Below are 14002 nucleotides of genomic sequence, written 5' to 3'. Positions count from 1 at the left end.
ATATATTCAGATACAGTTGATATATCTTTGAGAAATGATTAGCAGTACATTGAAATTCTAATAGTGTTGGTTTCAATAGGCTGAAATCGTGAAGTAATATTACCCTATTGACATTTCATTGTACTGGATTTTCTTACATATAAATTATATTAAATGGTACTGTGACCATTATTTCCAATTGGTTCTATGATCACTCATCATATTACATCTTAGGCAGTCCTACTTAGGATCAGGTCCCCTCTGCTTGGTTCCATAACAAACTGTTCTAGCATTTTAGTCTAGTATAATCCTCTATATACCTTCATTTTCATTCTTCTTTTGAATATTGTCTGAAGTATTTTAGGCCAGTAGATGATACATATGTTAGTTTTGCTGTTTATTATTATCATTCACAGCATTTCTGAAGAGGAGTCAGGAGCCTTTAAGGTTTCCAGTTTGCTCAACAAACAGGGTTTATATAGATTCTCAAACCAATTTATATGGACCATTTATCCTGAAAGGGGTGGGAAGAATCTGTTTCCTGGTGGTTGCATGATGTTCAGAGCTGATTCAGATTAACACGGCCTTGAACTACGTTATTAAAATTGTCCCTGAGAATCCAGAACAAACTGTGACTTCAAGCTGATATAAACAGTTAAAATTATTCTGAGACAGAACTGTCCATAACTGTTCATATGAGCATCTTGTGGTCCAGGGACATGAAATGACAATTACTATCCCCCTCTTGTTCTTGTTATAGCAGGGAATGGTGACTGGAGGGGGAAAGAAAGGTCCAAATTCTCCTTTTTGCCCTCACTCCTGTGGCTGTCTAGTGCCCGGGTCGACATTACTCCAAGTGACGAGCAGTGGCTACAAGCCACGTTGTGCCTTGAGGCTACCACTATGATGAGAATGGGAGGGAGAAAGTAAGGTTGACCATCCAGTGGTGCTGAACTGGATTTGGCACTGTTGGATGGTAAAAAAAAAACCTCTTTCCTGACTCTGCAGCAGCTTGGAGCCTGGCTGTAAGAATTCCCTTCCACCTCTGCAGCAGCATGGAGGTTGGTGGTAAAAACCATCATAGGTTTTTGACACTTTGTTCGGGCCCAGAATTAAATGTCTATATAGAATTACTCCCTAATACACAGAATCTTTGCTGTTTTCTCTATAGCATTTGTATTAGTAGTCCCGGCTTCACCACAGTTTTGGTATGTTCATATCTGTGTTCTCTCTTAAAACTCAGCAGTCTAATTTCATCATTTTGGTTTGGAGACTCCTAGCATTAGCATAGAAGCATACATAGTGTTCCTTTTCAAGTGTCTTTGACACAAGGATTTTCTATTTAACTCTGTTTGAGTGTCTTGTACTAGCTATAGCTTTCAAGAACTGAAGAGAACAAGATAGTTTTATTTTTCTTTACAGAGGATCCACAAGCTATTTAGGGACTCTTAGGTCTTTTTCCTTGAAGACCTACAGGGCCCAAGAGTATGTTATGAACAGTAGTAACACATGAATACATTTGGGAATAAGAAATATATGTGATGGACAGATGTGTAACACTATGTGGGCTAGTGCTAGTGCTATTAACATTCTCTACAAAAAAGTACATCCCTTGTCAGGTATTAACTGCTTAGCTGTACAGTGTTCCCTGTCCTCCATTATACAGTGCCTGCACTAGTGTATAAAGATTTTCAAGGGAGGAAGTTGCATAGCAAACTGCATATAGAAGACTTCACTTCTGATATCCCCTTGTCTTTGATCCTGGTGAGTCCATCCTCACTTTATCAACTCCACAGGGTACCTACTGCCACTAGAAACATCTTCATGAAATGAGTTATAACCATTGACTTCTCTTCTTTGTCAAATGTGTGAATGAAACACCTGCATTGTTATTTGTGGTAAGCTAAGACCCTCCAGATCTAGCATCATGCTGTTTGGTAAGTCTTTGGTGCTGAGAAAGATCAGAAAGGTGATATTAATGTGGGAAGCAGTCAGTTGTGATCTGTGATCACTTCATCGCTACTCTGTTGTCTGGACTGAATAATTCTGATCTTTAAAAAGTTAGACAGCAGCCATAATTGCAGTATGACCCTGTCTCTGCATGAACTTTATATGTAGTTTAATTTATCCACTTCCAACAAAACATGGACCTTCTAGGCATTTCCTTGGGCTAGAAGTCTTTCATTTCAATATGGTTCACTATTATTAGCAGTTTTGTCTTTCCACAGAATATCTGAGACTTTATCTTCTGTTGATACAGAGATTATCCCATACTATATTGAAATGCAACATCCCAAAGTTGCAGTCCTACACATGGTTTCTTTAGGTAGTAAATAATATGCAGGCCTTTAGCCAAAGTGTGTTGCTAAATACAAACTTATTAATGGAAATTGCAATAAGAAAAGCATTCTAGGACTGTAATCCTGTGTACTGGGTTCCAATATGTAATAAAAGCAAGAAAAAAAATCCACTCCTCTGCCTTTGCAGGCATGTATATGGTTGGATAGTGTAGCTGTTCTGGCACTATGCCACAAAGTCCATAAGTTTTCAGTGGAAGCAAAAGTGCTCACCTCCCACCCATTTAAAAACAAGTAGTACAATATTTAGAAATATTTATCATCTTGATGGGTCTAAACAATCAGGGTGAAACAGATGGCAATCTCCATGTCTGTATGCAACAACTCCTTCACAAATTTCAAACTGACAAATAGTGTGAAGAGAAGCTTGGAACACACTGTATCTTATTCCAGTAATGGTTGCAAGAATGTTATTAAAAGGTAATTACTTTAGATTGCTTTTTATTCATGCAGCCTTGGATATGGAAGAAGTCTTCTGGCCTCTTCCTGGACATTTATCCACTACAGTAGAGTCTCACTTATCCAAGATAAATGGGCCGGCAGAACCTTGGATAAGCAAAAATCTTGGATAATAAGGAGGCATTAAGAAAAAAACCTATTAAACATAAAATTACATTATGATTTTACAAATTAAGCACCAAAACATCATGTTTTACAAGAAATTGACAGAAAAAGCAGTTCAGTACACAGTAATGTTATGTAGTAATTACTGTATTTACGAATTTAGCACCAAAACATTGCAACATTTACTACAAAAACAATGACTACTAAAAGGCAGACTGCCTTGGATAATACAGAACCTTGGATAAGTGAAGTTTGGATAAGTGAGACTCTACTGTACTTAATAAACCCATCCAGTCACTCAATCTGTTAACATTAACATCAGTCAATCAATCAATTCATCAATCAATCAAGTAATGAATCAATTTGTCCTACAAGTGTCTTTAGGAGGAAGTAAAAGTGTGGTGATTCTTTAGCTTTCACAACAACAGCTACTGAATCAAGAATGGGGAACACATGTTGTCTTCCAGATGCTGTTGGACCCCTCATAGCTGGCTGTGCTGGATAATATTAATGTGAGTTGAAGTCTATCAATAGCTGGAGGTCCAAACATTCCTTCTATTTGCACTGCACAATATTGTATGATATTGTTAGTATTTACTTCTTTTCCACCACAGTATGTGAACTCTTGTTTAAATTATCTAATATAGTAAATAATTATCAGAGCTTGTATTTATCTCCCCTCTCAGATGATCTCATATAATTTTCAATACTAGACCAGTCTAGCAAAACACATATCTTCTGTTTATTCTTTGGGGTGCCATTTTGAGTAATTAAAATAAACCTGCATATGTGGATACAATCTTGAGAGCCCATTCACAAGATACACTAAGCAAAGGAGCCATGGGAGCCCTAGCTTATGATGTACTACATGAAGAAATGTTTGTTATTGTTCAATGTATTTTATTTATTTGATTTATATGTTGCTTTTTTCATAGATGGGATTTACACATTTTGTGAACTTGAGGACAATTGCTCTTCTGGTTTATTTCTTTCTCAAAAAATTAGTGACATAATCCTTCAACAAACCATTCTGCCTCAACTTTCTTTGGAGAGGAGCAAATCAGAGCACAGTTATGTCTTGGTTTCCACAGAACAATAGTTTATTTTAAGAGCTCTGGCTTGCCATGCAATGAAAACCTGTGAGAGAAAATTTGCAGTGAAATGAGCTGAGGGATGAATTTGCAGTTATTCTGCAGTACAGAGCTAAACACGTAAATTGTTTTGTTGTATGCCTTCAAGTTGTTTCTAATCTGGTGACCTGAAGCAAACCTATCTCAGGGTTTTCTTGACTAGATTTATTCAGAAGAGATTTGCCATTTCCTTCCTTGGAAGCTGGCAGAGTGTGATTTGCCCAAGGTAACCCAGTGGGTTTTATGGACATTTGAATCCTAGTCTCCAGAGATGTACTCCAATGATCAAACCACTACAGGCAGTCCCAGAGTTACAAACATCTGACTTATAAATGATTCATGGTTAAGAACAGGGTTGAGACAACAGGAAGTGAGAGGAATCTAGCCCCAAGAATGGAAATTCAATTCAGAAACAGTTACTATCATGGGGAAAAGTGGTCTCCACTGAAACTTTATCCCCAATCTTTGTTTCCACAACAAGCCAATTTTTTTTCAAAATCTAGTTATCACAGGAACAGAAAGTAAGGTGAATTCTTCTGAACAGGGTCACAGAGAGCAAAACAAACCTCACAGTGGTGTTAGTCCTCCCCTATGCAATACAAACAATACAAACAAATATAATACACACACAGACACATACACATATATGGCTGAAGTTATTCTTAAAATGTACCTGTTCTGACTTACATACAAATTCAACTTAAGAGCTAATCTGTAGAACCTATCTAGTTCATAACTTGGGGACTGCCTGTACATAACACTGGCTGACTCACAGGTTTTATTACATTTGATAATAATGGGTATCTTGACACATTTTGAGACTTTTTTTTTGGAGGAAATGATCAACATCCAATTTTTTTACCTTTCTGTAAAAACAGCAGTTTGCATAAAATACTGAAGGGTGTTAAAAAACCCCTTCAGTACAAACCCCAATATTTTGAGAGGGAGTAACTGACTTTTTTGTACACAAATAATGGATGAAATCGTGTACTGAAAAGATATAGTGTGAAACTTTACTAGGCAAAAGTTTTTCCTCAAAATCTCACCACCTCCTGACACTCACTGTTTTCCTGCAAACCCCAGTCACATATTAGTTGAAAATTGGCAGCTGATGGCTACCCATCTATATTCTGATAGACTCACAATGACAGCTTCACCCTATGAGACTCTTGAACATTAGATTGCTCCCATAGGGTACCTTGTAGCTTGCATAGCTGGCTATTCCCTGCTCCCTCTTGGCCATTGTATGGTTGTGTTGAGAGTAGGAAAGCCTGTAGCAAGGGGGGGGGGTTCAGGTTCAACCCCCCCCCCCCCCCCGAAAAGTCAGGTAAACTCCCCCCACCACAAAAAAAACGTCAGGTAGTATACTCATGAATTTTAACTAGTTAACCAAATCTCTATGCTAAGTCTATATTAAGCAAAACTGAGTTCCTCCAGAATTGCAAGCACTATCTCAACAAAATTTTGATAATTTAGTCACATTATAATTACCTATCTTTCCACCAATTTACATTGCAATAGCAGCAACAGCCAACATAGTGGAAATGACCAGGTTTTGACATCATGGATGTTTAATCAACATTTTTGATGTCAAGACGATGCATTCCACCTATCAGAAACTGCCAAAGAACAATATCATCTGTGTGCAATTTATTCAGAGCATCATCCATCAGACTGGAACTATTGAAGAAAAATAGAAAAGACTGTTTCCCTGAATCAAGAGCAAATAACCTGTTGCCGCTAAGTGAAACCTGTTGGGTTGACTGACTTGATGCTATTTAACGTTTTGTTGAACTGTACAGTGTGGTAGTGAGAACACTTGAAGAACTAAACAAGAGTAATCTATACAACAGTGAGATTTCTTCTCAAGCTGGATACATTGTTTTAGCTGAATGTGGAATTTGCAATAACCATACACATCCTAAGAAAGCTTCTTTCACCATCCCTTCAGCTTAGGAAAACATTACAAAGACTAGATATGTACATTTTCTCTAGTCTGCAACATGTTGACAGCCTCTTAGAAAAAGCCAGGCAGCTTCACCAACAACAATGGAATATTATAGGTAAAATGTGTACATCACATTTCTGGTTTTTTTTTCTGTAGTCAACCTCAAGAAAGGTTTACAAGGCACAGGGAAGTAGTTCAGGAACTGCAAGTGTCCCTCGCTATTAATTGTGGCCATTTAAAATCCAAGTTGAACAAGTGCACATAACTTTACAATGAATGCCTTCAAGATAATGACAGTTTTTCTAAATGTGAGAAAACTTCTTCAGATTTCTGCAACATTGCCAGTGTCAACAGCTACAAATGAAATGTAGCACAATGGGGCAAGAAGGACTGATCAGACTTGCACTCTTGAGTGTCCACTGAAGTTTATCGATGGAGATTAATTTCTGTCAAAGTGCATTGACACAGTTTTCAAGTGTTTCCAACATGCATTGTGGTATTCTTTTGTAACCACTAAATTACCAATTAAGAGTCATTTTCAGTTTTTTAGACTGAAACTTCATAGCTGAAATAGAAAATTGATTTAATTAAGTCTATATACATTTAAAGAATGAGTCATAGAATTTAAATTATTTTGTATTATGGACTTACTCTTCCTGATTCGCTAAAAAAAATTTCAGCCACCTGAAATTTTTTTGTGTGTAGAGCACAGAAACTGAGTCTCTGGGTAAATTGTTTTTGTAAGAGGGAGATTGTGCTTTTCTCCCTCAGCAATGGCTAAAAAAGAAACATACCAGGCATAAATTGGATCTCTATCTGAGGATGTTACTGACAGAATGGCAGTTGTTGGGGGCAGGGTTGAAAAAAATAAATGAAAAACAAAGACCTTTCTGCACAGACAATTTTTGGTTGATAATATGCCTACAGTGTAAAAAAACTAATACTAGAAGAAGTACAAAAATCTCTTCCCAGCAGAGACAACATGTCTGCAACTATCTTTTCTTGCATGTGAGAATGAAAAAGCCAAGATTTGCATCCCAATGCACTTAGGGTTTTATAAGTGAAAAGTTATGGTAACAAGTCACAGTATTTGAATATTCAAGAATTGGCAAGAGCTACAGTTGGTTTTGTTTCATATTCTTTCTCTAGCTAAACCCATTTGGACTTTTTAAAACTATATTAATAGTTTTGCTTTTTCCTCATCTTTGTTTTTGTGCATCAGATTGAGAGTGCAACATTTCATTATGAATTGATATTTCTTTGTGGTGTTTTTGTTTAGACATAATTAGAAACAGTGACTTCATGTTACATATATGCGCTGCAATAAGATTTAGCTTGAATGCTTTCCCTGCCATCACATTCTCTTTTGCCCACCAGAGGACTAAATGAAATAAACTATTTTCTGATTTTAAACTATCCACAGTTCCTCATAATGTCTGCATGACATGAACTGTGGTTTGTTTGCATAATGTTTTCAGAAGCCAGAATCTGAAACCACTGTTAGGTTCTGGATTGTTATTTCATTAACCGTAGTTTAAAGCTGGTGTGGGCGGCTTTAGCAGGTCTGTGAGCCAATTTTCTGCTCCTTTTGCCCTTAAGAACTGCACGGTCTGCCAGAAAATGGGGATAAAAGTAAACTGAACCAGATGTGTCCAGAAAGTATACTTCTGGATGAGAAGAATGGGTGTTTTTTAATGTTAAGCATTGTAGAAGGATCTGATTAGCTATTTCAGTAATTGCCCATCTTGGGAACTCTGGGGAAGAGCAATTTGCCTCTTTTGTCTGAAAAGTTTGGTCCAAGGAAGATTTGGGTAATTGTGGGCATCATCAGAAAGCCTTGGTGGGTAACATGTGATCCCTAGATTATACTGTGTCAATCCCTGCTTTAAGTCACTTTATACTGATCAATAAAGGGGGTATCTAATGTATAAAAACTGGTTATGCAGATTGATGTGGATGGGATTACTACAATGCAAGAGGTACATAGCTTGGCAGTATTACTTGACCCATTGGCAACCTTCATAGCTGAATGATTCAGAGTTCCATGATTGAATTTTTTCTTGAACAGAGATAGAATGATCTTAGTGGCAGATGCACTTAAAACTTCCTGATTATACTGTAGTAGGGCTTGAAAGAACATTAATTTGGAACCCTAAGTTCCGTTTCAAGAAGAACCTTCTCAAAAACAGAACCGGGGGGGGGGGGAGGTACCCAAAAACAGAATAAAAACAGAACGAAAACAGAACAGAATCTGTGCTGTTTTGCACACCCCTAATTATTCTGTAGTTTGTAATTTGGTGACACGCTAGAATTCTGGCAGAGAATTCTAAGGACATCTCCTTGAACTGCACATCCCAGGATTCCACAGGATGTGAAACCATGCAATATCTAATGGAATATACAATATTTCTAAAACTGTATAGTCTGAAATGGCTCCAAGTTAAAACATTTTTGCCCTGTTATATTTTATGAAGATTGTGTTTTATTGCATTTCATGCCTTCTTCATTTGTGGTTATGTTCACTGTGGTATACACAAAAGTATCTTAAATACTTTAAGCAAATGAATAAATAATTTCTAAAGAACAGTAGTTTGTTCAGAACCAGAAGCAAAATTGATATTTTCCTTGTAGACACAATAGAAAAAGAAAGGGAAGTGTGGAAAAACACACTTGGGGCTTATCCTATCTCCTCCATAAAGAAGGAAACCACAGTACAAATAATATTTTTCTAGCTTTAAGTTGTGGGCTATATATTTTTTTCTTAACCAAGGACTCCTTGGCTTATTTTTCAGAAGGTTGTGCATTTATAATATTCTTTGACAAGAAGCAACCACGTTTTATTAAAGACTTAGATTTGCAGTACAACAGAACTTCCTCATAGAATGAGGATAATTCATATCTGATGTTGATTGCTACTATTTTAATTTCGTTTCAGGAAAGGAAATAACAGCTGAAGCATTCATGGAGAAATTGGATAATGGCGCCTTGCTCTGTCGACTAGCAGAGACTTTACAGGAGAAATTTAAAGAAAATTGCATTGAGGTGAACAAGTTTGGAAAGGTAAATGTCATAATGATCAGCAGTCAGAGAGTTTTTTATTTAAAAAAATAAAATAGTAGCAACCTTCTTACCTTCTATCCATGATGACACACTTGTGGTTTTCACATTACTTTTAGTGTACTTCATTCTTCTACAGTCATCCTTTCACTTTTGCAAGGGTTAGGGATGCAGTTCTGCTGCAAAGGTGGAAGACTCCCAAATATCTCTAGGAGGGAATGGGGCATTGCCACTGTGGTCCTGGGGTGTGGGAGGTGTGGTGTGAGATATATACCTTGGTCCCTGTGAGAAGCAGAGGAGGAGCCAATCTCGCAAGGGACTTCATTTACCCTGCAGATTCTGCTTCCTTTTCTTCTTTCTGTGTTCTGTGTATGTCTCTTTCACTTGGGGAAAGGAGGGGTGGTGCCAAGCAAAATAAACAGAATACAGGAAGAGGAATAGGTCTTACCCATGGCTGCAGTGTCACTTCTTGTGTGTCTTGTGTTTTTGTTCTCCACAGTACCTCCCTTCCCTTGCTCAGGTTTAACAGACACTCATGGAACAAAAGAATAAGGATAAGTAAAGTGGGGCTAACTCCTCTTCTTCCTCCCTGTCACATGTCTATTTTGCATGGGCCAAAGAAGGTAGAATGGAACACTTCCCCCCTGCTCATATTATGGATGGGGCTGATGTGTGAATGTTCACATGGCAACCCCATCATAGGTAGGCATGGCATGAGCAACGATCCCATGCCTCTCCCCACCTCATCAGGGCTTCACATGGAAGTCCAGATGAAAGGGCTTCCATGTGAATGATTGCACAGTGGCTCCAATGTTGGCAGAAAAGGCTAGCAATAGAAACTTGTGAATAATCAAAACCAGAAGTATGAAACATTTGAAAATGGAGGGATAATTGTATCTGCCTGGCCACCAAGGTGGTTGTGATGCCAGTGATGCAAGTTTCAACATACCTTAGTTAGGCAGTATTTAATTTGCAATCATGATCCAAATATTTTTTTTAAAATGTCCTAGAAGTATTATGTATAGTCATGTATAAGCCATGGGAAGATATTTTTGGCTAAAATTATGAATTTTTATATGACCTGTGAATATGTTGAGGGACATTCCATGGAAAGGAGAAAGCATCAATGCCACCTTGTGTTGGCAGTCGCTTCTATCTGCCACCAGTTTTCCCCACCCACACCAGAAGTGGTGCCAAAGATAGTAGAGGGGTTTGGTGCTTCCTTTTAGGTTTTCCTGAAAAGACTAAGTTCTAGACTTATATGTGAATATATAGGGTACATATACAGACTTTGCATTCTATTATTATTTCCCCCACTCTCCTCTGCTGAAAAAAACAGATTTAGATCATTCAGTTCCCTCCAGCTACCGCCCAGTTTCAAATCTTTCATTTCTGGGCAAGGTGATTGAGAGGGCAGTAGCGGTGCAGCTGCAGCAGTTTCTAGATGACACAGCCGGACTGGATCCTTTCCAGTCTGGCTTCCGTGCGGGGCATGGGACAGAGACTGTATTGGTTTCCATCACAGATCATCTCCGATGCCAGCTTGACCAGGGCGGGTCGGTGCTGCTTGTGTTATTGGATCTCACAGCAGCATTTGACACAGTCGATCACAATCTTCTGACCCACCGCCTTGCCGTTGCTGGAGTTAGGGGGACAGCTTTAAATTGGCTGGCCTCCTTTCTTCACAACCGTGGACAGCGAGTAGAGAGGGGAGGCCTGGTCTCTGAAAGGTCCCCTCTACATTGTGGGGTTCCTCAGGGGGCCATTCTCTCCCCTCTGTTGTTTAACATCTATATGCGACCACTTGCTCAGCTGGTCCGAGATTTCGGGCTCAAGTGTTATCAATATGCTGACGACACTCAGCTTGTGTTAAAGATGGAGGGCTGACCAGAGTCTGTACCCGACAGTTTTCATCAGTGCCTCGAGGCCATTATTGGATGGTTGCGTTCCAGTAAGTTGAGGGTGAATCCAGCAAAGACAGAGATCCTATGGCTGGGCAGACTGGGCAGTGGGGATATACCCTGGATGGTGAAGTGCTATGCCCGTCTCTACTGGTAAAGAGTCTGGGAGTCCTCTTGGACCCTTCATTGACGATGGAGGCCCAGGTCTCCGCCGTTACCAAAACTGCCTTTTTTCATCTTCGGCAGGCTAGACGGCTAGCCTCCTATCTGTCTAGGGACAACCTGGCTACGGTGATCCAGGCTACAGTCATATCGAGACTGGATTACTGCAACGCCCTTTACATTGGCCTTCCTGTGTCGGTGATCCGGAAGCTCAAATTGGTGCAAAATGCAGCTGCCCGGCTCCTTGCCGGAGTCCCGATAAGATGCCACATAACACCAATCTTACGGCAGCTGTACTGGTTACCAATTGAGCACCGGATCACTTTCAAAGTGATGGTGCTTACCTTCAAGGCCTTACATGGTCTAGGGCCGATGTACCTGAGGGACTGCCTCACTCCCTACAAACCCCAGAGATCCCTCCGTTCTGAGGACCAAGACATACTGGAAGTCCCCAGTTTTAAGACTTTGCATCTAACTGCAACTAGATGCAGAGCCTTTTCAGTAGTGGTGCCATCGCTCTGGAACACCTTGCCACCTGAAGTTCGTGCCTTGTGGGACTTGTTGGCCTTCCGCAGGGCATGTAAGACACATCTGTTTCGACAGGCTTTTGAGTTCTGTTGTTGATGTTTTAAAAGGTGCTTTTAGGATGTTTTTAAGATGTTTTTAAAGATGTTTTTAAGATGTTTTTTAAATTGTTGATTTTAGCCGGTTCTTGTAAGCCGCTCCGAGCCCTAGGGGAGTGGCGGCATATAAGTTTGAAAAATAAATTAAAATTAAATTAAATAAATAAAAATGAACATCTGTTACAGCAATCCAGAGCTAATTATAGTGCAGAGTTGAAACTGTTCATAAATTTTCACCGAATTGTCGATCACTGCCAAACACTACTTCTTCTCTCATTGACACTCCTTGTGAAAACATTCACCAAATAATGATCTACTTGGATGGAACTCAGGTTGTGAAATTCCACTCTACGGAAGGTCTGGTTAGCCCCCTCTTGTCTCTTTTACAGATTGGCAAAGATTTTTTTTATGTAGGCAGAGCTTTGATTCTGAAATCACGTGGAAAAAAGGGTTTGAAAGTGTTTATCTTCTATTTTTAAATAGTTTCAAAATGTGCTTTTTACCTGGATTCTTTTCCAATTGTTTTAAAAGATGTGTTTTTTAATTGATTTGTTAACATTTGTAAAATGAAATAGCTGTTTGAAAAAATTATAAGTTGTTTTGGGTACCAGGCTGAGAGAATAGTGGCATATAAATTAAGTAGATAAATATATGGATTGCTTAGATCCAACACAAGACATGTTTCTTTTTGATGGAAGACAAGATGGTCAGGAGAAACAGAACTATAACTGGACTTTTTCATACTTACAACACTTCACATTCACTGGAGTTAGGGGGCCAGGTCTCTCCTGAAAATGAAAAACCACAAATAATATTGTTTACCTGAGAAAAAATATCCCTCTAGTAATTACTAGCATGAATTTAGAATTGTATAAGAATACCTAGAAATTTCTAAAGAGGTGTTCTTTTTATAAATTTCCACAGCTTTAAAAGTTTGAGAACCCCTGAGTTACACTATGACTCCTCTAGCCTAGTATTGGGTGGTCTATGTAGCAACAATTCTCCAAGGAGATAAATATTTTATCAGAGATCCTTTTAAAACAGAAAGAGAAAGAATTGAGTACAGGACCATCTAATATAAATGATTTGCTCTGCCGCATGGTTCTTGTAGATTATACCATTTGATGCACATTAGATTTTTGCTGAACCATTAAAAAATATGCCAGAAGAACATGTGCCAAATTGGAAACATCATGATCAAGTGACTCAATGAACAATTTTTTTGAAAGCTGAATATTTGCATAAAGCATTTTTCAAGAAAATACCAAATCTCGTCCTTCATGTTAGTTTTTCTTTCAAACCTCACACAGATAATATCTGATGCAGCTTTTATATCTCCTGTTGACTACATTATGCTATTCTCTGATAAACCCTTTGGTCACAGAAATAAATCAGAAGATAAGAGTGATTTGCCTGGTTTACAAAGAGGAAGCTCCCTTGAGCATTGGTGGGTCTTTGTCCTTTGCGTGCGCGCAAGAAATAAGGCACATCAAAAGGTTTATGTTCCCTGTTCTTTGGACATTTTCAGATTTCAGTGAAGCTATTTTCTTTCTCAGAGGACTGCATGAGTTATATGAATGAGATTAGAAAGCCTCACTCAAAAACTATGTGATGTCTGTGAGTGTGTTATTTTACTTTCTGTAGTGTAAGAATGTGAAGAAATGGCAGTGTAATAGCTTCATATCATTGCCAGCTTTTATAGAGATTATTTTTCTCCCTTCCACATAGTGATTCTCTGATTGAAGGGGTGTTTTCCAAGCTCTGTCTCTGGAATATGAGCCCTTGAGTCAAGTAATGTTATGTGAGAATGCTAGCATATGAAATTAAACATAGTAAGAATTCCACTATACTCCCTTGGACCATCAGCCTCCTCTGTATTTGTAATATATGGGCTACAGTGGAGCTGCACAGAAATTGAGAAGCAAGCATGGCTTCTATCCAGCTGCTACTTTGAAGACAACTATTGTGGCAGACAGCTGGGCCTCTTAGATACTTCAGCTGCTATTAAAATAGATAAAGCATTCTGGAATCTTATATATGCATGTAGGTGCTGGCTGATGTTTTTAAAAATGTCGAACAGCTGTTAGAGACCATGGAGACAATAGTCAGGTTGCAGATGAGGTGCAGAGAAGCAGAAAGACTTGAAAAAGCCAGAGGGAGAAAAAGAAAAAAGAAAAAAAGAAGGAAGGAATTAGACAGAGGGTATCTAGGAATGTAGGCATGTGCAATCGATAAAAAAATGTTTCAAAAGTCATCACAAAATTAAGGGGTGCTGGCATTT

At 38.6% G+C, this 14002-nt stretch overlaps 1 protein-coding gene across 1 annotated transcript in view; it reads left to right on the top strand.

The window, feature by feature from the left end:
• Positions 1 to 14002, top strand: part of gas2 (growth arrest specific 2) — a 162634-nt gene that overhangs the window by 32670 nt on the left and 115962 nt on the right. The window contains exon 3 of the mRNA XM_062967780.1: positions 8914 to 9038. Within this exon, the coding sequence (XP_062823850.1) occupies positions 8914 to 9038 (125 nt within the window). The remainder of the gene's footprint in view (positions 1 to 8913; positions 9039 to 14002) is intronic.

This window comes from Anolis carolinensis, chromosome 1, assembly GCF_035594765.1.
Source record: "Anolis carolinensis isolate JA03-04 chromosome 1, rAnoCar3.1.pri, whole genome shotgun sequence".
NCBI lineage: Eukaryota > Metazoa > Chordata > Lepidosauria > Squamata > Dactyloidae > Anolis > Anolis carolinensis.
The sequence above is the reverse complement of the archived record's forward strand: the minus strand, read 5'-3'. Positions and strand labels throughout refer to the sequence as shown.